The sequence below is a fragment of the Hyposmocoma kahamanoa genome, unplaced genomic scaffold (genome assembly GCF_003589595.1).
Source record: "Hyposmocoma kahamanoa isolate Upper Pololo Valley unplaced genomic scaffold, ASM358959v1 101, whole genome shotgun sequence".
NCBI lineage: Eukaryota > Metazoa > Arthropoda > Insecta > Lepidoptera > Cosmopterigidae > Hyposmocoma > Hyposmocoma kahamanoa.
Window position 1 is genome coordinate 2,977,917 of NW_020653333.1, and position 24,766 is coordinate 3,002,682.

Below are 24,766 nucleotides of genomic sequence, written 5' to 3' on the forward strand. Positions count from 1 at the left end.
TTTTTGCTTTTTGTATATTTTGTCTTATTTTGTTGTTTTTTGTATTTTTTATTTTGTTTATTAATTATTTTGATTGGTTTGTGTGTTTTCAATTTTTTTTGTATCAATCTGATATGGCGTTGCAATAAATATCTAATCTATTCTAATTATAAAGATTTCATCTAACCTAGAAATAGGTAATTTTCAGAGTTAAGTTCATAATAATGATGTATTTAAGAGAACACATGTTGTATAGAAGTTGACATGTAACAAACTAGGTATAGTTTCACGATGTTGGGCCAATTATTAGACAAACAAATATATTGAAGGTATATTATACATTTATACACATGGATTTCATAACTCAATGATTAACTTAAACACGTTTATAGTTATTTTGGTCAATTTCATTGATAATGATTGTAAAATGTAACTAAAAGACAAAATAATTATAACAATTTGAATAACGTCAGTATAGATATCAAATTACGCACACAACACTATGGTTATATCATCGAGTATATAACCAGAAATAGAGACGAAATGTCATTTAATTTGTTTGAAAACTATTCTGCCATATCATTACTGTGACAACTGCGCTCCGATTGGCCACCCCGAGTTGGAAACAATTGACGGGTGTCATCAATGGGTGTCGTCAACTGTGTCGCTTCAAATCGACCAGTTAACTTGAGCGTTGCTATAATAGACGAAAATTGCAAAATTACATATTGAATATTTAATTACCGATGAAATGTGATTCCGTTTGTTTTGTAATTAGATGTTTTGCTGTTTTTCCCACACCACCGAATAGAACAGCACGGCATTGTTAGAGATATTATCTTTATTATAATAAATACAGAATATTTTGGAATATACGGAGACTTACACACAGATCAGTAGTTGGCCTGTCTATATTTCAGTGCACACGAGAGTTGATATTTATAAAAGCTGTATCGCTAATGTGTTACCAGGAATATATGGCCCTTATTTCGTCTCTATTTCTGGTTATATACTCAATGGGTTTTATGAAGCAAGAATGTACAATTTTGTGGACTTCTAAACAGCGCCATCTATTATCCAAAGTAAACACTGACCTTGTCACTAGTGCACAGATCCTTCATAATTTCTTCACAGAAGTATTTGGACTTCCCATAAGGACTGGTCATACCGCGTCCCGTAGGGTGATTCTCATCTAACGGCAGTCTGTCAGGCTCGCCATACACGGTACACGACGAGCTGTAGACCAGTTTATACACTCCATATTTTCGCATAACCTAGAAATAAAAAAAGCACAGACCTGTGTCACTGGGATGTAAAACAGTATATTGTCGCCTTAGTTTCTCAAACTCGTATCTTAAAGCACAAAGTTACTGAAATGCCAAAAAATGGATTGTACATTTCCTTCATATTGTGTAAAAATAGAAGGAAATGTGTACTGTATAGGTAAGGTAGGCCAGTGTGTACTGGCTTAGAAAGTGTACCTACTTAACGTCTGAACGAAGTTTTCCTTAACCCGAATGCACCCGAAGACGTCCGAATGTTTTTGATTGCGTCAGTACTACGCCGACGACTGAAGGCAGCCGAAATTCCACTGATGCCCTTACGTCTGCATCGGCGAATTGGCTTTATGCGACAAAGTGTGGTAAAAACATGATCACCTCAATCCGATTCCGCGTCGATAAATGTGGTTTATCTCTTATTGTACCGCCCGCATCCAACCACTATCGACCACCTTTCTCAGATCGTCCGTGCATATTGCCGCAGTGCAACCTTAACTACGTGTGCTATGATGTGATCGCCACTAAAGAACAAATCTGTTTTTTTTTAATATATAATATCAAGTGACGGGACTAACAAGTCATGCGCCTGATGGTAAGCTACACGCCTGTCCATAACAGTTGCACTGCCACTCAGAGCTTCAAATGTGGCCATCGGCCCTTCTGCAGACATGACCGGCCCACTGCTACTTCAGATTTTGCCTTTAGGTCTCTGACTTCTAATAAAACTTACTTACCTCAAACAGCGTGCAAGTCCCAGAAATATTAACTTGGTAGTATTCCAAAGGTTTCTGCACGGATTCGCCGACAGCTTTTAGAGCCGCGAAGTGAATCACGCTTTCGATATTGTGCTGCAAATACGTATTAAAAATAACTTATAACTTTTATATTAAAAAAAAGACCTCATAAGTTTGCTTACAGACTTTATTTTGGAATTACATCTTTTTTCCAAGTTTTATGGAAATTGCGCGAACCGGACCAATACTGAGATACCCTCTTTCCTAACAAAAAAAAAGAATCATCAAATCGGTTGCATACACACACAAAAAAACAGCCGAATTGAAAACCTCCTTTGAATTCGGTTAAATTACATCTTACTTGGGAACTCATACTACGAGCATGAGATCAACGAAAATAATTTTGTCACAAAGTAATTTTAGTAGCAGTAATGCTCCTTGTGAAACGGTTCGTCGTGTCACATCGTCGTTACATCTAGAATGTTTCAAGTTAGTTAGTTGTGCCATGGGAAGAATTTTATTATTCTCGAGCACATGGTGGAGCTCGAGTAGTGCAGAAAAGTCTAATAATCAGGGATCGGAATAGGTAGAGTTTTTTTACCTAAACTTCGAGGAACCTAGACAGAAAATGAAGACTGCCTTACGACAATATTTTTTAGGTCCTGGACCTGTTCGGGATTCGGGAAATCACTTAAGTACAGACAAATGAAATATGTTACTAATATTAGACAAATTCGAAAATATTAGCGTCTTAACAAAAACGAACAGGCAAAGTAGATTTAGTACCTTAACGTATCTACCTACATATAAACTGACTACAGTCCATTTGTTGAGGTACTTAACTAAATGTAAACAATCTCGAAAAGTCTATTTAATGGAATGTGCACTTAGAAAATGATTTTTACTTACCTTCAAATACAAAATACAAATACTTAGCTTCATATGAAATTGTATGCCTATTTTTGTACCTATTGATGTGTAAAGTATATGTTTCAATAAAAGTATCAAGATTGTTTACATTTAGTTAATTAACTAAACAAATGGACTATAGAAGTACTAACGTATACGGTATGTGGAACGCGGAGCACATATTGCCTGACATACTAAATAAGATACCTGGGGGCCTACTATGAGCTTATAAGCAACCAGCCAAGGTCCATACCATTCACTTGACGTGGTAAAACTGATTTGCTTAAGAGCTCTCATGCCAAAAAAGTTTTGACGTGGGCTCCGCCCAAATTTGTGACACAAATAATATGCCTGAAGTTCGCGTGACATGCGACAGGAGATGTTGATTTTTGCGCATTAAAAGTACCAAATTCGTTTTAGCTGAATAACTCTAAAACTAAAGGGATTAAAAAAAAATCCGTAGTGACAGTTGTCGATCATGCAGAAATATAATTAATTATCTAATTTTTGTCGTAATAACCTGTAGCATTTCCAAGATAAATCGAAAAAATTTGAAAATTAGAGGTCATTTCGTAATTTTTATCTGACGAGGAAACTTTATTATTGTTTTATATATTTATTGTTTTATGTTTCTTATTAATGTCTATGCTTGAATATATCGTGTAGTTACTCATACAGTATTTTATTATTAACTTTAAAGTGGATATACCCCTCTAAAATCAAATCGAAGATTGGGAATTTTTCCTCTGCTCCCTCTTAAATTACAATACACAAAGTTGAACGAGAATGGCATGACAGGATGATGAGTTTTAGTTTTTAAACGTTAATTATTGTCTCTGGCTGGCTAGCTGACATCTAACAAGAGCGAGATGGAACTACATACTAAATCATATGAAAGAAATAGACAGATGTACTCTGCCGTACGCTAACTAAAGTGATAAAATATTTTTTGAGATATCATAAAAAACCGTAACTAAGTTTTAGAATATTAAAATTGTTTAATGATATTTCAGCTAACTAACTACTTTTACAACTAATTTTACCACTTTTCACTTACCCGAGTTTTAGTTAGTGGACGGCAGTACTGTCCTGGGTGCGTTCAAGCACTATTAACCGATTGTGTTCAAAATGAGAATAATTGCATTTTTTTAATTAATTTTATTATTGATTATACTTATTACGTTGTTTCGTAATATCGGCAACTTTTCAATCATACTTTACGATTTGTCATGCGACAAAATTACATGTCATGTCTAGTCATTATCATTGTAATTAATAAGGTGAGTTTGTAATTTGATAACATAATTGGAACGTATCTTGTGTTCGTACATTTTCATTGAATGCATTAAAGTCAAATTTGGCACTATTTAAAAGTTATTTTACGATTTCAAGCTAAGTCAATGAAATTATTAAAATGATTAAAATTCCATTTAGAAATTGCAATAACATTCATGCCAATAATTTATCAACAATACTTTAAAGATTGTAAACTCGAACAAAAATTTTCAAAAAACGCTCAATAGTTATCTCATAATATTTATTTATTGACAATTGGCTACATATCCTAAAAAGATAACAAATAATTATGAAACCGAAAATATAATAAAACTTATACGAAATGTCTTAAGAATGTAACAAAATCTAAAAAACGTTAGTCACGGAGTAACTTTTTTTGAATTGCTTATTTTTACAGATTTGCATGGCAAATGTTACGTCATGGTACGATTTTGGGAATATATAGGTAATAGATAATGGGAAACGTAAACTGCATGGACAGTAAATTGTTTTTGTGAGGTCATAGTACGAATTTGACAGGCAATCCAACTTACAGGCTTAAATAGGACTGCTCTAAGAGCTCTAAGGGTCGTATTATAGAACTCTACTCAATGCTCAAGTCAGGATTTGAGCATACTTGAGTATGATTTCAAGCACTGGAAATACGACCCTAATGGCAAGGACTTGAATATGATTTCTAGTGCTTTGAATCACACTCAAGTCCTGACTTGAGCATTGAGTAGAGTTCTAGTATACGACCCACAGTAACCCCCTGTACAGCCCCATGTAGATATGTTAATGAATGTTAGGAAATGCAAACAAGTATTAAAAAATATTACTTGGGTATTCTTATAGATAAGTAGTATAGGTTAAGTATTCCATGTATTTTGAACAAATAAATGAAAACCGGCGTGCAAGCCACTCGACTGCGAAGGACGTCAAAACAGATTATTATTTGAGCTTTATCGATGTCTCCGGAAAATAAATGTTTGTCAAACTTACATTTTCAAAAATCTGGCCAAGTGCCCGGGCGTCCCGGATGTCCGCATCGTAAAAATGTATCTTTCTGTCTGTCAATTCTTCTATAATCCTCAACGATTCTGGCTTCTTCGCGCCTTTTTCCCTGTAACAAAATTAAATATTTCGAAGAACTTGGTCACTTACTAGCACAAAGGATAATACCTGGCCATAAATATTACACATCGAGCTTTAGAAAAAGACAATCGGCTATAATCGGCTACCTTCGGATTTATTGTGACGGGATGAACAAGTCGTGCGCCTGATGGCAAGCTACAAGCCTGGCCATAACAGTTGCAGTGCCACTGAGAGCTATAAATCGCAAAGATCTGAGGGGCACTGGCACTGCACCCGTCACGTTGAGACATACAAGTCCCATGTGCCTGTAATTTCACCAACACCCTTAACCTTCAAAACCGGAACACAATAATGCTGACATTACGCATAGAGAAATGCTCCGCGATGCTCCGTTATCGGTCCACTGATTGTTAAGACATTTTGAATTGCTTTCGATCGAACAAGTTACAAACAATGTTAAACTTAAAATGTATGTTACGCGATAATTCCGGTGTTTTTGAACCGATTTTGTTGATGCTTTTTTTGTTGGTAAGAGGATACCTCAGTCCCATTTAAATTTGAAATAAACATTCCGCCTTTAAAGGTGTTGCCACTCACAAGGCGATGGGTCCGGTTTCGCGCACTTTACGGTAATCGATTTCAATAAAACTTGCCAAATAGATGAACTGCCACGAACTTTTGAGGTCGGTCTTTTTAGTACTCTATACTGAGTTTATTAAGTTCTAATCTCTTACTTGTAGGCATTGGTAAGGTTATCAACAACGACGATATCAAATGGGTTGCTTGATCGCTCTAGGAGAGATATCACCGTGTGTGAACCCACGTAGCCCGCACCACCCGTCACCAGAATAGCAGAAGTCATTTCGGTTCTGTAAAATAAAAAATAAAATTTAGGAATATCATCAATATCATCCTTCATCATCTTCTCTCTAAGGACAGGATCAAAAAGATAGAAAAAAAAAACATTTACTTTTGACTACCACACCGTTTAGTAGTAGCAGTAGAGCTCCTTGTGAAAGAGTTCGTCCAGGGTAGTACTGCCATCTTACCTATTCCTGCCGCCAAGCGGTAATGTGAGCATTACTGTGGTCCAGTTTTGAAGGGTAAGGGTGCTGGTGAAATTACAGGCACATGGGATTTGTCACCTTATGTCTTAAGGCGACGGGCGCAGTGGCAGTGCCTAAGACATTTGCGATTTAAAGTTCTGAGTGATACTGCAAATGATATGGACTGACCGACGTGTCGCTTACTACCAGGCGCACGGCTTGTTCCCGTCAATTGATATTATAAAAAAAAGGAAAATACAATTTATTATATATTTTTTATAGATAAGTAAATAGATAACATTAAACCACATTAATCCGCGGCCTATCGTATGCACTTGTTTCAAAAAGTAATACTCGACCACTTTTGCATTTCCAAAAGCAAAATGTATACTCTAAAGTGCCAGAAATAAATTGCTACTTAACACGTATTGTTATCGCCTGTTGGACATTAGCGTATTTTGCCATTCTTACATTGTATGACAGGCATGTGACATACCATGAGATTCGGGAATCTATAGGCATAGGCATGGGTCAAATACAATCAATACTAAACAGCCATTTGGGTGTGAAAAAGCTGTGCTCTCGGTGGATCTCACACAATTTGACTGAGGCTAAAAAAAACGGATCGCGTCACTTGGTGCAATGCCATGCTTACCAGATTCAACGAAGGGGCGTCAAATTTGGTGTGGGACATAGTAATAGGTGACGAAACATGGATTTATAGTTACGATCCCAAAACAAAGCAGCAATCGAGCGTATGGGTCTTTCGAGATGAGCCGAAACCAAACAGTGGCGCGCGTGTAAAGTGCCTCTAAGCGGATGATTCTTCTTCTTTTTTTAATAAAACTGGACACGTGGCTACTGTTGCTTTGGAGAATCGTTGTACCATGAATAGTGATTGGTACACGACCATTTGTTTGGGGAAGTTATTGACAAGCTCCGTAAAAATAACCGTAAACGCCGTATCATTTTGCACCACGATAATGCCAGTTCTCACACGGCCAGACAGACAAATGAATTTGTGAAGGTGGCGCCTTGTGACCTTTATTTATTTCCAAAAATTAAGAACCAGTTACGCGGCCAACGATTTTCATCACCTGAAGAGGCTGTCGAAGAGTATGAAAAATATGTTTCAGAGATTGTCACGGAGGAGTGCCATAAATAATAATAATAATAACGCTCACACTCAACATAGCCCCGCACTAGGGAAACCCTGTGTCGCGGGTGCCATGGACACACACATAGACAACCACAAATTACACCCAAACTCACGAGAGAAATAAATGTAGGCCATACAAATATTTCTCCCGGCCCGGGAATCGAACCTGGGACCTCTGCGTGGCAGTCCGGCATGGTAACCGTTCGGCCACGGAGGCAGTTAAAATGTTTTCGAAATTGGTTCATTCGTATGAAAAAGTGCATTAACACTAACGGAGAATATTTTGAGAAACAATAAATTAATTTCTGACCATTTACAGTATTTTTTTCTTATTCATTTCGGAAACTTATAGTGCGCCACACGTACAGTGCAGCGACAGAGTTCGCAAAATAGTAAGTAACCTTTGGGTAGCGACTAGCGAGGTCCGAGTGAGGTGCGCTTGCGCGAGCAGTACGACAACAGCAACTTTTAAAAAATATTTGTGGTTTGATTTTTTCTTTCGGGCAGTGTTGCCGTTTTAGCGACTTAGTCGCTAGAATCAGTGAATTTTAGTTTTGTTTTAGTAATAAATAAATTTAGAAACTTTTTTGGATCCGCAGGCAATTTCAGAATTAATAACGTGACCTGTTAATGAAATTAAGCAATAGTAAGTTATATTCGTATGTCTGAATTTCAAGCCTAACCCTGATAACACTACATAGAAAGAGACTGAAAAAGTAGATGTGTAATTTCTTGTCTCTAAATATGGACATTCATTTTAGAATATTAGTATAGTTGATTCGATTTTATTATATGCTGTGAATTTCATAAAAATAATCTTCAAAACACTTATTTAATGTTTTTTCAGTTTTCTAACAATTTTAAAGAATTATTTAGATGGCAACAGAAACATATCCGAAAAAACCGAGTAACCGGTTTTGAAAATCACTCGATTTTTGTGTGCTCTAACTGCGACTGTCACGAATAGGCGCTTCGCTCCCTGTTAGGCGCACGACGAATTCATTTAAAAAATAACAATTGCAAATAATACATAATACAATATACCTAATGGCGTTTATCATGATTGTTACCACGACAAGAACACGCGAGTAAATACCCTTGTAAAATTTCCGATAAAGTTAAATGTTAAGAATAATAATAGCTTATCAAGTCGTAAGCGATGTTTGTCTACTTCTAGTGTTTATCATAAGCTCAATACAATGTATTTACCTATTGCAATAACTATGGCAATAACATTTTAAATTACTAACAATTAGTTATAAATACAAAGATCGAACATTCAGAAAAAAAATCCTTCGATTCGAACCGACGTCTCCTAGCAAACCGTGTCAGACGCTATGCCACGGAACGAACCAGCGGACCTCACGAATTCTTCTGTGTGCTTGTTGTCGGATCTTTGTATTTGGTTTTCAACAACTTTTTAACCGTAGCGCCGTCTATGAGAAATCTATGAAAGTATTTCATCACCCGGTTAGGTTACCTTTACAGCTACCAGCCCTGGCTTGAGATACCCCTATTAACTGTTGTTCAATTAATAAATTGAACATTAAATAAACATTCAACATTTTTTATTTGGTTACATTAATAGGCAACATTTGTAAAATATAAGTTAGATGTCGTGTTAAGTATGTATTACGTTTTATGGCAATACTTCTGCTCGAAAATCTGTCCCGTACAAGTTAAGTGTGCTTAGCTGTATTTAAAATATACAATTTAAGTTTCTGGCCTCCGTTTTATTGAACAGGCTAAGTGGTCCTTCGAGCCAGATTTGAACCCGCGCCCTGTGGATTTATGGATTAAAAAAATATTTAAGTCAACTGTAATTATTTTTTTATTGAATGTCAGAATGTTTCACCACAATGATATTCAATTATTTTTTTGTAAAATTTTATTAACATTTTTTTAAAGTAGGTTTTTAGCACACGAAATCATTCAAGTTTTAATTAATCAATTCATCGACCGACTAAAGCACTTACTTAAAAATCGATAGTACCTCAGCTCGGATATTTTTTTTTTAATTTATTTTTAGGAATCGTGTTCACTACATATAATATCTCTTCTGTCTATATCCTCAATTTTACAATATATATTTTCTAAAGCGATTGATTCAACATTTTCACTGTTATGCGGAATCAACCAAAGCCATTTAAGGTTGCATACTCTTTAGTTAAATTCATTTGTTCCAACTTAAATTCTAGTGGCGTCGTTTTCAACCTTATCTTCATATTATCTGACATTATAAACAACACGGAACAACAACGTTGTTTCTTCATTTTTTACTATGTGCTAAGTCTACCGACCCTATGCTCCAAATTCGATGTAAATTAAATGTCAAGAACCAAAAACGTATGATATCGAGTTCTTAGGTTTTCACGATTGTTACACATAGGAAATGAAACTAGTTTTCCGGATTTAAATCGCGTATATTTGTTTTATCAAATAAAACAACGTTTCGGGCCCTTCACAGGTCCCATGGTCATGTCAACCGTGACCATGAGACCAGTAAAGGGCCCAAAACGTTGGTTTGTTCGAAAAAACAAGTATACGCGATTTCCTACGAAAAACATACGATTTTTAGGGTTTACACCCGATACTAATAATACTTTTCCCCGAAATCCCATTTGGCTATTGATAATAACAGTCTTGAAGTCATGTACGTGATGAATTTTGTTCAATAGAAGTTTTACCTATAACACTGTGTCATTCCCAATGATTTCTTGATTTGAAGGCAGAAATTGGAAACATTTCTAGTTCGAATAGTAATTGAAGTTTTGTTTCTACAATTTTGTTTCTTTTCATCTACCATAGCCGGCCTATCTCTTTTACAAAAATATTGTTTATAATGACCCTCCCAAGAAACCTCTTGGTTATACGGGAAGGGTACTATAACCTCGACCTGGACCTGACTCGGTCAGGTCCTGACCCCGGATCAGCCCGTTTGTATGGACTTCATCTGGTTCTCAGAAGACTAGTGCCTTGGGTGAGCTGCCGCGGATGCATGCACAGCCTACTATCTAGCAGTGAAATGAATAGGTATTCAAAACGTGACAATAAGCAGTAAACACTTCTCTCACACATATTCCCAACATACACACATGTATATCAACAACACTATACATACTGTCAAAGACGAAATGTAAGCCATAAGTATTTACTGGCCAAATATTGTGAAGTTTTTTTTTACTTATATAACCTAATTATCTACAAAAGTGTTTGCATTCTAATTACACGAACAGGACAGGGACCACTCAATAATGAGCATTGGTAAAAAATGTTCTATTCCTATGCCATCATTGGTTGCTTAGCAACGATTTGTTATTAAACATTCTATATCGAATTTGGCTAGAGTATAGATATATTTCCCAAGCTTTAATTTCTACTCCACACCTCACGTGTCTAATCTTGCATTACAAAAGCGGTACGTCAATTTCTTTTTTTATTTGGGTGCAAATTTATCAATATTTACAAAATAGCACCATTTCGCCAGGAAACCATTCATCAGTTTTGTACATTGTCTGACACAACGACATTATCTTTATTGGTTGTATTTTAAAAAATTGATACGATCGATCGGGGATTATTACAGTTTTACGTTATCGCAAAATTTTTGTCTACAAAAATGTTAAAGATTATCCAGTGCTAAAATTAGGGCAACAAGGTTCCAGGTAAACTTCTTAGCGGATTATTGTCAATAATTCTTGGTTCTACGTGACCAGTGTGCCTGATGTTTATTAGTGATGCAACACATTTCTGCTTCTGCCTCTGCAACTGCGGAAGTTCCGCACGCTTATTCACGTCAGTTGTGTGTCCGACATAAGTTGACAAGTCCCATGTGCCTGTAATTTCACCAGCCCACTTACCCTTCAAAATCGGAACACAGTAATGCTGACATTACTGCTTGGCGGCAGCGGCAGAAATAGGTAAGTTGGCAGTACTATCCTGGATTAAGTCTTTCGCAAGGAGCTCTACTGCTGCTAAACGAACTTAGAGCGATGATACACCATGCGTTGTACATGTCCATCGTATAAATTATAGCTACATGCCACATGATGGGTTGAAACAGCGCAGGCTGGGCAGCGGACGCAACGCATCGTGTGGCATCGCTATAAGTACGTACGCGGCGTCAAGTTGCGACATCGCATTGTTCGTATGGCACTCGGTGCGTTCAAATCATAGCATTGTGACGACATAACGCAACGGCAACGCCCGTGTGGCGTCGCTCTTAATGCGATTCTCCGTTGATAAGTGTGGTTACTCCTTAAGAATACTTAAGGAAATATTTCTAGTACCCAACTTTTCGTTTCTGTCAAGTCCGTTTCTGTGAACTGTGATAATTTTCTCAAAAAGGAGGTTCTCAATTCGACTTTGTTTACGTCTCTCAATTACTATTCTAAAGTTTTAATTCTTTATGTTGTTTCATTATATTTGCTTATGTTGTATTCAATATCTTGACTTACAGTCCCTATTCAGGGTCATGTATTATACTCTAGTCGTAATGTAACACATTTTTAACACCTGACATGTGAGAATAAATAAATACAAATACTTCGGCATTTGTGAACCGATTTTGATGATTCTTTTTTTGTTTAGAAAGAGGGTACCTAAGTCTTGGTTCTAGTTAGATTTGAAGAAAATATTCCACCTTTAAGGGTGGCAAACTAGGGGATGAATACGGTTTCGCACACTGTCCTGTGACCAATTTCAATAAAACTTGGCAAAAGATGTAAGTCCACGAACTTTTGAAGCTGGTTTTTTTTTTAAAAGTTAAAATTATAATAAAAAAAACTAAATTATCGACACGTAATTATGAACGATGTTTAAACTACAATGGATACAAATGTGTCGCAACAATTTCATAAACATTTATCATAACTTCCTGGTGACACGTTTATGGCATTTACTCCGGCTTGGATTGCCCCTCCCGATCGGAAACTACGTTTCTTCCGAGCATAATTGCGATTCACAACTGACCGATTGGAAACTTTTGACATTTGAAATCGGAACAATAGTTGATTTAACTCACAAATTAGAAAGATATAGTAGGAATCAGGATCATCTTCTCGTTCGGAAACCCATCTGATTTCGAGACTCGGATGGGCTACCCGATCGGATCGATTTCTATTTGAATTAAAATCAGCCTGCAGGTCTGGAGTCTTTCATACGACCTCAAAATCTCGCTTTAGATCATAATTAAGCTAGACCGCTCCCCAAGCAAATTTCACTGTCTTATCAGAGGGACACGCATTTTGATGAGATAGTTTTAATTTTAGTTTTGTTTGTTAAATTCAGTTATTTTTTAAATAAAGCAACTGCATGAAATTCTAAGTGTAAACTCCAGTGGAGTATATATTTCCCGATCGATCCACTTTCACTATTCGTCTACTTTCCCGATCAGTCCACTTGTTTTTCCCAATTCGTCCATTTCCCGTTTCGTCCACTTTCCCGATAGCTCCTTGCTTGCAACGCGATGTTTGCGCGCGTTTGAATCGATTCACTACATCGCGTTTGAGGCGTGTATTACGAACAGATGACGCGCGTTTACGGCGCCGTAAGCGCGCGTTTGTGAGATCGGCGTCATCGGCGCATATAAAATACGCCGTGTGTATAGGGCTCTTAGCACATCACAAAATAAGTACAGTACCTACACAAATGTGACACAGTGGCAATTCCTCTAAAAGTCAAATAAGATTTATGAAACAATCTGTAATAATCAATTTACAAATAAGCCGAGGTAGCCTGATAGTTTCACCTACTCAACTTAGGTTCAATTCACACTGGCGCAGAGTCGAAGCGTCGCGTCGCGTCCTGTTCTTCGACTACAACGCGCGACGCGCGTCAACGCGCGACGACGCTGGCATAAGTGCGCCCGGATTACAGTGTGGTCGGCGTTTGACGTCTTCAAGTAACGCGTCGCGACGCTTCGACGATGCGCCAGTATGAGTTGAGCCTTAACTCTCAAGAAGAGGCCGAGAGTTCGAATACAGCTGACACCTCCGAGTTTTTCGGAATTTACCAGCTGCAGAGCTTTTCGGTGAAGTCGAAAACATTGTGATGGAACCTGCACGTCGAAGACGGTTCTCAACACTCGAAAAACGTGTGAAGTCCTTAACCCGCATTGGGCCAGCTTGACGGAGTATGGCCTAAACCCTCACTGAGAAGAGACCTGTGCCAAGCAGTGGAACGTATAAATGGATTAATATTGTCATTTTTGAATAATTAGTTTCAGCGAAAGCTTATATATTTACATCGATACGATGCGTGTAAATTGAAAAAAAAAAAATCATTATAATTTTTAATTAATACAAATGTTTTGAGTATTACAGAGTAAACAATTCTTATCACTCATTTATGAATCGATGAACACTATAGGTATAAGTTTAATGGCGTCACGCATGACGCAAGTATTCCATTCCCGGTCAAAACAGTTTATTTAAATCATCATTAACCTACTTACGGCTCATTGGCTACCACAGGTACCAGGATACCAAGTGACATAACAAACAAGTCGTGCAGTCGCAGTTCCTGACAGACCTGAGGAATATTGCTACCGCGTCATCCTGAGACATAAGTTGACAAGTCCCATGTGCCTGTGATTTCACCAGAACCCCTTCAAATTGGGGACACAGTAACGCTCACAATACCGCTTGACACACACATAGACAACCACAAATTACATCCAAACTCACGAGAGAAATAAATGTAGGCTATACAAATATTTCTCCCGGCCGGGAATCGAACCCGGGACGTCTACGTGACAGTTCAGCACGGTGACTTCGGCCAAGGAGGCAGTCATATTAGAACTGCGTGCCAGCTATTATAATGCTGTTATTGTTAACTTCGTACGTTCTCATTTACCTAAACTTCAAGTAATTAATACAAAGTAGCTAATACCTCCCTCTGGAATTCCGGAATGATTAAGCGTGAAACACACGAGGTCGGGAGCGGGTCGGGTTGGGACCGCGGCGGGTCTAATCCCGTGTATTTATATGATACCTGCACCCGCTCTCTGTGTGCTTCCGCTTTAAAAATTAAAATCGATATAATAAAACAAAATACTTAACAATTTATATTATTGAATGTATCGATGTTTATAATATAATTATATTAATTTTTTTGTATGAAAACACTTCTAGTTTGGTGTTATAATTGAAAATTCCTTCGATCGGGCTGGTTAGCTCCGGTCTGGTTGGATCTTTGCATCAATAATAAAATACTTATATTTTTATTTATAATCACAAAACTTTTTTCTAAATACACTTCCGTTCGTAGTAAATTACACATAAAAAACACAGAACAATTCAGAAGTCAGAGTCCGTGCCTATTTGAAGTTTGCTAAATCTCTGGTAACGACTATGTAATCCTGAATAACGGCGCAGTCCCATTATGTCATAACGATTTACTTATCGTTGGATGACAGTCTAGCGTCTAGCCTGTTCCTGTTCCCATATCACGACTACCTGTCGTGACTGTGTCCTGGACGTTTCTTTTTATCGTCGAACGGCTGTCGTGTCTAGCTGTTCCCACTAGATCGTGACGACAATTTATCGGTTCACGGCAAACTGTCTTGTCGTTTGCGTCATACAATCGTTTGAAGCTGCGATTACCTGTCGTCACATTTTTGACGTGACGTTTTATTTATCGTCAGACGACTGTCGTTCTAGCCCTTTCCATTGTCTTGACAGTCTATCGCCATATTGTACTACACGTGAACAACTTCATTTAAATTTACAAGGCAAGACACTTTAAACTGGACGACTATCTCTCGTCACGACAAAACGGGAACGCGCCCTTAGTATCTTGTTAGCATCTGCCAAAATACGGTCAAACCATATTGTTTCGGCCTCTTTATAAAACAACAACATTCTGTTTAATTTAAAGCCGTCGCCACACACGTCAAGTACTCCACAATGCAATAAAACAGCTACTTTGTGTCAATTGCAACCGATGAACAATTACTGCTAGGTACCTATTTATCCAAGTTGTATTATTACAACCGGTGCACGCGTGACTACATATGTTATTACATATTGTAATGTCAAGTAACTATAGCCGTTACATCACTTAGACGTAAATAGATAAAAATATGCACTAATGTCCAATTTTCTATGTTTCAACAACGAAAACGAAAATAAAACGAACAACGTTGTCAAAAAACGGAAGTAATAAAAACAATTAGATACGTGTTATTAAAAATACTGTTAATGTACATATAAATGGAAGTATGAAATTAAAAAAATAAAAATACGAACGTTTTTTTATACACGTGGTTGGCGAGTACGTAAATCTTGTTTGAGAGCCGAGCGGTCACTGCTAGTCACTGGTTATCAGACATGCGCTTTATAGCTGCATACGTGTGTGTAGATATGTAGGTACTGTCGACGAATTTTATTGTTCCTATCGTTTTGCGACGAATCGCTGGACATTGTTGGGGAAAACGCTGTGTTATATTTCGGTTATCTATTTATCGTGATTCGCCCGCCCAATATGCTCAAACTAATGATAAATAATGACGTTTCTAGGAACTTTATTTTTGTAATTTTTTTTGAAAAGATTATAGTTCCAGAAACAAATATAAGTTAAAGAAACAAAATAAAAGTTGTCAGGAATGTAACAAATTTTGGTATTCCAGAAATTATTCATGTGTCCACGAATTATCAGTTGTGGTCTACTGTACGCCGCACTCATTAAAAAATTGTAATATATACATATTGTATATATATATTTTGTATTTCAAAAGCATCTAACGTTGTTTTTTTTTAAATGCACACCGCAAATCATAGGTTTTAGTAGCAGTAGAGTTCCTTGTGAAAGAGTTCGTTCAGGGAAGTACTGCCACTTTTAACTATTTCTGCCGCCAAGCAGTAACGTCAGCATTATTGCATTGCGGTTTTGAAGGGTTGAAGGGTGCTGGTGAAACTACAGGCACACGAGACGTGTCAATTTATGTTTCTATGGAAGAATTGATGGTGTTAGCTTCAAACGCGACCAAATTATAAGGCGACCTACCTTGGAGTCTGTCTACTTGAGTGACTTCACTCTCAGGTAGACTTCTTAAAAGAATGCTAAGATTCCTGGAGAAGCTCAGGTGGCACAAGAGTTCGTTCAGGGTAGTATTGCCACCTTACCTATTTCTCCCACCAAGCAGTAATGTTAGCATTACTGCGTACCGGTTTTGAAGGGTAAGGGTGCTGGTGAAATTACAAGCATATGGGACTCGTTAACTTAATCTCACGGTGACAGGCTCAGCGACAGTGCCCCTCAGATCTTTGCGATTTAAAGTTCTGAGTGGCACTGCAAATGTTATGGATAGGCGTTTAGCTTACCCTCAGGTGCATGACTTGTTTGTCCCGTCATATCATATGAAAAAAAAGGTCAACAGAGCAGCAGTGTTTAAAGTCTAAATTTTTTTTTTAAATTCACGGTAAAGTATGGTACGACGTTCCTTCCTGCCTGAATTTATACGCACCTACATGTCCCAGTTGTGGGCTAGGCTCTCCTTGCATGGTTTTATGTTGCATTTGATCATGCTGGCGAAATAAAAATAGAGTTATTTTAGCAAAAATGTATTTACTTGGTTAAACAAACAATTTCTATGACAGTACCTGAGTAACAAATAGAAGATTGGCTTTATCAATGTTGTATCAAACTCGTACACTGGTTTACATGTTGTAATGCGTGATAGTTATAATATTATCTTGTCTTTTCTATCATTTAATTATATACTTAACCCACTTGCTGGAGAGTATGATCTTGAACATCAATAAGGTCAAACCTCGCGTATATTACAAAAATAGTTAAATTATTTAACTTCTTACTTTAAACTCCACAACAGGTTAACGTGTACGATATTCATCTATTTTACATTTTTTATAAACTACTTTAGTGTTGTTTTTTCAAACAGTGACCTCTAATATTTCTTGCTTGCCCTTATTTGAAGAATATGTGCTCAGAATGAATACATAGAATAAAAAGTGTAAACTATTATGAAATTATTGTTGATATATTTAAAAAATTTAATTCGCCAAAATTTGCATTTACAACCATTAATAATTATTGTTTTTAAGATTACGAATTGTACGTGTTCCTTTTAATTGATAATGAAAACAGAAGATACCATTCATGACATAAGAGGGTTCGAAGAAAGATTTACTAAACTATGCTCAATATAAATCACAAAGTTCTGCAAATTTTTCGTTTTTTACAACATTCACCTTAGACGGAAAATCAGTTTCATTCGGTTATTGTTACAGATTTCTCAATGAAATTCTCTGTTCTCTCCCATGTACCGTAGTGAACATGTCAGCGGACTATGAATTTCTCCATATCTACCTCACACGCTTCAAATCCTACACAACCACGATACCATTATACAGAAAATAATGATGAAAATATATAGGAAATGAAACTATTTTTCCGGATTTAAATCGCGTATATTTGTTTTTTCAAACAAACCTATGTGATGTAAATATAATTTGTTGTACAAAGTTCATCTCCTGTTATATATATTATTATTATTATTGTTATATATATTATATATTATTTACATAGAAATGTCTGGTGTTGATGGCTCTCCATTCCACATAAATTCGAATCGGTGTATGCCATATAAATTTATTTGAAAAGAATAGAATTTATATATAGATTATAGGTAGATAGAATTTATTTGAAACTCTTGGTCTAGCTTGTTCTTTTCAGGGAAGTCGGCAAGTGAACGAGCAGAAGTTTAAAAAATCATGTTTTCAAGTTGCAAATATCCCACACTCTAACAGCTCCAAGCCGCATTTCCTAAACCTCGAATTACTAACCCTCTCCTCTTTATTCATTCAAAAAGCTGTTACATTTGTAAGAAATAATCTCTAATCTGATTCTCCAAGAACTGATTCTAGAAATCTATAATCCATTTGTTCATGTACTTAACTAAATGTAAACAATTTTGATACATCTTTTTATTGAAACAGTATATGTTTATATATTTGTAGACATTTACAAATCAATAGGTATAAACATAGGCATGCAATTTCATATGAAACTAAGTATTTTCATTTTGTATTTGAAGATTAAATATCATTTTATAAATTTATATTTCCTTGAATGGACAGCTCAAGACTATTTATATTTAATTAAGTACCTAAACAAATGGACAAACAAAGTTCAATATGCAAATCCATTTATAGCAAAACAAATAATATAAAAAATATAACACATCTAACAGTTTGCTAGCCTGATCAGTCACCATTCTAAAGCAGATATGACGTTGGGTTTTAAAGCCAGCTATGGCACTCTTCTGTGACTGCACGCACTATATAATATTTTCAGTTAAAAGCGATACTTACAAAAATAATTCATAAAATACATTATCTACAGTGCATGTTATTACAAGATTATATCTTGCGAATTTTTATGAACTGTCACAGGGATCATCCTCGAGAACATATAATTGTAGTTAGCTCAGAACTAGTAAAATTATTAATATTGACGGTGACTGGACTAACCAATCAGTAGGTCCAATGCCCTTACAATATAAATATGTACTGTTTATTATATACTTATATAATAAACAATATACATATACTTATACTTTAATTAATATATATATACTTATATTGAGTATATTTGTGCTATATTATGTTTATTTTATACTGTATAAATTAACCATAAAATTTAGGCTTATGATATATTTTATTTTTGTGTAGTGTAGCACCAACCATTTGGTTTTGTTTTCTATTTGGCCCAATGGTTGACTGGCAGAGAATGCCTTATGGCATTAAGTCCGCCATTTGTACATTAATGTATTGTGCAGAAAGAATAAATAAATAAATAATAGAGCCCGTAGTCCAACTAGTTGGACCAAGGGCAAAGTTTATCGGCCTTGGTCCAACTAGTTAGACTACACAGTTGGACCACGGGCAATAAACAGATTCGAAATTATTTAAAATTGTTTAAGATATTCGAAATTATTTAAGATAATTCATAATTTTAGATTTGTTAATATTATTATTGGTTTATTGTCATTGTTATTATTATTTAATTTTATTATTATTATTGTTATTATTATTATTAGATAAATAATATTTGATGTTTGTTTGCGATTTGTGTGTGTGATCGACAACGTAGAGCTGCCATGGTCGGGTCGAGCTGAAAATCAGGGCTGAAATCACTACAAAGTGATTTCAGCATTTCCCTGAGCTCGTGTCCGTCACACACATATTTTAATTATTTTTTTATTTTACATTATTTTTTTTTTTAAATAATTCATTAATTCAGTAAATTGCGTAATTATACATTGTTTATCCCCATTTCTGTAAATTATTATTATTATTACTTATAAAGTTTTTTTTTTATTATTATTATTATGTGTGTGAAAATAAATGGTTTAAATAGCTATAAAATCACTACTATATGTAAGTACTCACCTAAATGCTTCGGGTTTCATTATTTAGTAAATCATGTGAGACCAATCGTACTCATGAGCAGCTCGAATTGTTTCATATTTGTTTACTCGTCAGTTTTTACTGAAATAACAAAATTCACCTATGTCAAATTTTCAAAAATTGTTGACACAACTGCATATCTCAAATTACAAACAGTATACGCTTTAATTACTTGTTAAAAACAATATTTATTTGAAATACATACTGCGTTATTTCGTAAAGACTATTGCACTAAGGCAATAGGAGGAAATGCGGAAAATATGTTTTATTAGAGGATTTCAGATTTGAAAGACGAAGCAAATTGTTTACGTTTGATATAATACTTACCGCGTTTCTTTCATCTCGTCAGCCAAAAAAATTAAGTACCTATTAAAAATAAAGTTAGTTTTCTAATTAAGTTTAAGTCTTCTCAAGCTATACAAAACGAACATTTTTATTGTGAGACTTGTAAAAGAACCTAAAATTAATGCAATTTTTTCATTTTCTATACATTTTGTTGCGTTGAAAACTTAGGGATGGAAAGGTTGTAAGTAAACATAGATTTCTCTCTCTACGGTTGAAAACGACCGAGGTTTCTCTGCTTCTGTTAAATGTTATGGCTCCATCGAAATAATCAATGATTTTGCCAATGTCAAGTAAAAATAACTATGTACGGTAGTTTAATATTATTATAAAAATTATACAAAAAAAATGGCGATTGCGCCAATGTCCTGTGAGAATGAATATCAATTACGTCAAAAATCTGACTTTGACATGCAGTATGCATCGTTCAACAATGTAACATTATCATAAAGTGAATGCAACTGAACGCATCCATTATCGATCTGTCAAATGTTAGGCGTTCTGAAATCTAAAGCAATTTTACTTCAGATCATTGTTAAATTAACTAATTTACTCGATTGTTGTCTTATTCTTTAGCTATACAATGATATAATGCTTTGAATCTTGTTGCAAACTCTTTTGCATTTTAAATTATTTTTTATATTTTTATAATTGACGTGAGATTTGCTAATGTTTTGTTTTTTATGTGATGAGTTTATCGTTTAAAGTGAGTTAGCTATTAAAGAAAAAACTAGGAAGTTTAAAAACTAGGAAATATTTATCAATCATACAATCATATAGTCCACTACTTTTGTAGTCTTCAGTATAATTTAGCTGAAAATCTCTGTAGAACAAAGATAACGCCAAACTATTTTTTTATCCGTCAATGTTGCCGATTGTTTCATCGTTCTAGTGTAATGAATAGTTACGTCCAGTCCTGATGTTCTGAAACGCACCTTTCACTTCGCATCTTTCCGTCGTCGGGAGAACGCGTGTTTTGAAGTTGATTTGCTCTCAGATTTATTTCGATTTTATCATTATTTTAAGTAGACTAATAAAGTATATGAATTTGTATTAGTTACCTAATAAATAAGGATTGCTTTAAATGTTAGTTTACAAAAGTTGTCGCAGTTATTTAATGATATGTGTGCAGTGAAGTGTTGAGTAGTTTTTTGCGGGGACCAGGCGCCAGAATGTCTGACGAGCCTGAAGCGAGAATGTGGGAGGATGGAGGGTCCAGGTACGAGACGAGGGCCCGAGGGGTCTACTTCGAGTCCGCTTTTGCATCTTCAGAACATTTAGACAGAGCTCCCCTATTATCTGAGGTAAGCGATTTCGTGTTTTTCAAACATCCGTTTCATACCTACTTGAGGAAAACTGTGATAAACAACAGCATAATGATAGCAAAAAATGTAGGTAATTGTTTGTTTGCATGTTTGCTATGTTTCTTATCTCTTACTGTATATTTTTTTCTATACTTCTATGTAGTTTTACTAAAATTTTATTTAATTTAAATCAAATTATTATTTTTTTGTTTTCTTCACTTATATTATATGAAAAGTGTTCTTTAAGTCCTTCCTATAGTATTTTATTGTTGCTAAGTAACAATAAATTATTTCATTAAACACTTTTATCTTTTTAGCATATTTGATAAAATTGTATTAGTTGAAAACATAATTATAATCATTAGGAATCAAAGGCTACCTTTTTATTTATGACTCTTTAGTGATAAAAACACATAAATAAAGTTAGCTTGTTAATTTCAAGTAATATCAAAATTTGTCAGTGTTTTGTAGAAAGGGAGAAAGTGCCATTTCAAAAAAAAAATCAGGGGATAATGTTTTAGTTTTTTACAACTGTTTGAAAATATTTGCGTCACGTTTTAAAGTTACTTTTAAAACTTAAACTGTATTAAAAGCAATATTAAATTTTAAAACAGGACATAAATATTTTAAAAAAGTCATTAAAACCTAAAACATGTTACCCTTCAATTTTCTTTTTCAAAATGGCGCTTCGCATTTTCTTCAAAACACTGACAAATTTATACAATATGTTAAATTATGGGAGGCTTGTACGCTCAAGCGGGTAAATTAAGTTTGTGAATGATGATGATTAATATTGAGTTCTTAGGTTTTCACGATTGTTACATGATGATGATTAAATTATTTTTCAAGAGCCCATAAATTGTCCCTATTGCTTTTCGTAGCTCTCACGCCTGTCACAATTTGCCAGACAAGTACACCCATTGCCAGATCTCAAACTAGCAAATTCCTTTTATTATGAGTACCTGAGCACCAGAATTCGCTCTACATCTAGACCAGAACCAATTTAGAAAAGTCCATTTCACAAATCGATCCTACAGAGAATCAAACATGGGACCTCCTCTTCCAGCACCCATAGTGCAAATCAACAAAAAGTAAAGGTCACCAAGGTCTCCGAAAAGTGGGACATTATTGCTTCCTTTAACATTAATGGATATTGGTATGTATGTAGGAGAGCACACATCTCTCCTGAGAAGTGTGGCTACAGAGCTAGGGTCTTGAGCATTCAAAAGCCCTGATATCTGCCCCGAGAGAAGTGCCGTCATCAGACAGGAACGGCATAAGAATAATTACTAGAGTCTTAATAGGGCATTGTGGCTTGAACAAGCACATGTCAAACATTGGGCAGAGAGCGAATAGAGAATGTAGAGTCTGCCACAAGGCGGATGAAACTCCGGTTCATGTACTCACCCAACGCTACCCCCTGATGGGTGTTCGAAGTTCCATACTGAGAAGAGACGTGCCACAACCAGAGGACATTAAATCTGTCAGAGCGAGGCAAGTCCTTCAGTTTTTCAATGCTGTCGGCCTTAGCTCTGAACTTTAATTAGTGGTGATCACAATAGATCAGTCAATGGTCGCAGCGATGAGAAGATGCATAGGCCCTGAATGAAGCCACCCTAATAATAATAATATTGTAATAGTAGTCATACAATGTTCAATTCAGAATTTCTAAATTATATTATTGTTAAAGGTGAACCAAACTTGTTTCAAGGACTATATGTGTTGACTTTGTAAACTTAGGCATAAATTACATTTTCTAGGCGGCGCATTTGATAACATCTTATCTTTAAATATATTATTTACTTATCTGTGTGATAAGTTGCAATACTCTGATGATAGCTTATATTTGAAGACAGAGTTAAATAAGTTATATATAAGAATTTGTCCATTATTGAGTGAGATTTATAGTGTAACAAGGGTTCTGGGACCTTTTAAAAAAGGATAAGAACATACTAGCTAGTAGCAGCAGTAATAGTAGCAGTTTAGTGGCAGTAGAGTTCCTTGTGAAAGAGTTCGTCCAGTAACAGGGTACTGCCACTTTACCTATTACTGCCGCCAAGCAGTAATGTGACTGGTTTACAAGGGTATGGGTGCTCGTGAAATTTCTGGCATGCTTTATATTATAAAAAAAAGCAGCACTTTGGCAGCATTGCAATTGCAAAATAATGTGTGGAATGCATTTGATAATTAATTTGGATGCAGTCAGCACAACTGCATATCCATTGTATTGCTACAGCATTATAACTGCCAGTACTGCTGGTGTGCAGTTGGCTTTAAGTTAAATCAAAATAACAAAGATGTATAAATGAATTCCATAAAGGTGAAGGTGAAGCAAATGGGACTTGTCAACTTGTCCCAGGGTGAAGAGCGCAGTGTCAGTGGCCCTTTCTTTCTTTCTTTTAAATCTTTGTAATTTAAAACTCTTGAGTCGCGCTGTAACTATCGTGGATACACTTGTCGCTTATCACAAGTTGCACGACTTGTTCAACCCGTTGCTATCTATCATAAAAAAATTCCCGCTGAGTACAGATTTCAGTTATTGTCCACCAAATTGCCTGCAAGGAAGTAAATAATAAATTTGTATGTGTTATACTTAGTGTTGTAAAAAACTCGAGTCCGGGAGTTTACATTTATAAACTCGACTCAATTTTGAACGACTCGGTGGCCTAAAACACTCATGAGTCCGAGTCGAGTCGAGCGCGAGTTATCAGAGCACGACTCGAGTCTAAAAAGAACTCGAGTCGTAAACCTAACTCAAGTAAAACAAAAAAAAAACGAAACGTAAACAAAAGTCGAGTTCGACAATTCGACTCGAAGCGACTCCTTCTCAAGAAAGTCTCGAGTACGACGAGCAGGGATGAACGTTCAAAGGAAAGCGACATAAAATGCTTACTTCATTTAGAATTTCTTAGTATTATTCTATAACTATTTTGTTACTGTAGTAATTGAGTATGTGTAAGATATACAAATACGATAATGCGTCCTATAAATTTTATTTTAAATTAAACAAACTACGAAAAACAATATGTGATTTACTTTAATTAATCAATTACATTCTTCGTTCAAACGTTAATGTCGAACGAGTCATACAAACAAACGTCTACAAAACTTTTTTTAAGAATATTATTTTTTATTATTTTAGAAAAATACAGACATTTTGATTACATAAGCATGGCATTTTTATTATTTACTAGTTTAACTCATCACAACAC

General features: G+C 35.5%; 2 protein-coding genes across 2 annotated transcripts in view; one reads left to right on the top strand and one right to left on the bottom strand.

Annotated features, from left to right (window-relative positions):
- Nucleotides 1–20,577, bottom strand: part of LOC113230400 (UDP-glucose 4-epimerase-like) — a 28,416-nt gene extending 7,839 nt beyond the window's left edge. Inside the window, exons 1-6 of the mRNA XM_026464314.1 lie at nucleotides 20,236–20,577; nucleotides 19,891–19,989; nucleotides 6,007–6,141; nucleotides 5,180–5,300; nucleotides 1,994–2,107; nucleotides 1,074–1,253 (exon numbers count right to left, since the gene is read on the bottom strand). Of these exons, the coding sequence (XP_026320099.1) occupies nucleotides 1,074–1,253; nucleotides 1,994–2,107; nucleotides 5,180–5,300; nucleotides 6,007–6,141; nucleotides 19,891–19,910 (570 nt within the window). The 5' untranslated portion in view covers nucleotides 19,911–19,989; nucleotides 20,236–20,577. The remainder of the gene's footprint in view (nucleotides 1–1,073; nucleotides 1,254–1,993; nucleotides 2,108–5,179; nucleotides 5,301–6,006; nucleotides 6,142–19,890; nucleotides 19,990–20,235) is intronic.
- Nucleotides 20,578–21,256: 679 nt separating this feature from the next.
- Nucleotides 21,257–24,766, top strand: part of LOC113230586 (zinc transporter 2-like) — a 61,502-nt gene continuing 57,992 nt past the window's right edge. The window contains exon 1 of the mRNA XM_026464597.1: nucleotides 21,257–21,554. Within this exon, the coding sequence (XP_026320382.1) occupies nucleotides 21,423–21,554 (132 nt within the window). The 5' untranslated portion in view covers nucleotides 21,257–21,422. The remainder of the gene's footprint in view (nucleotides 21,555–24,766) is intronic.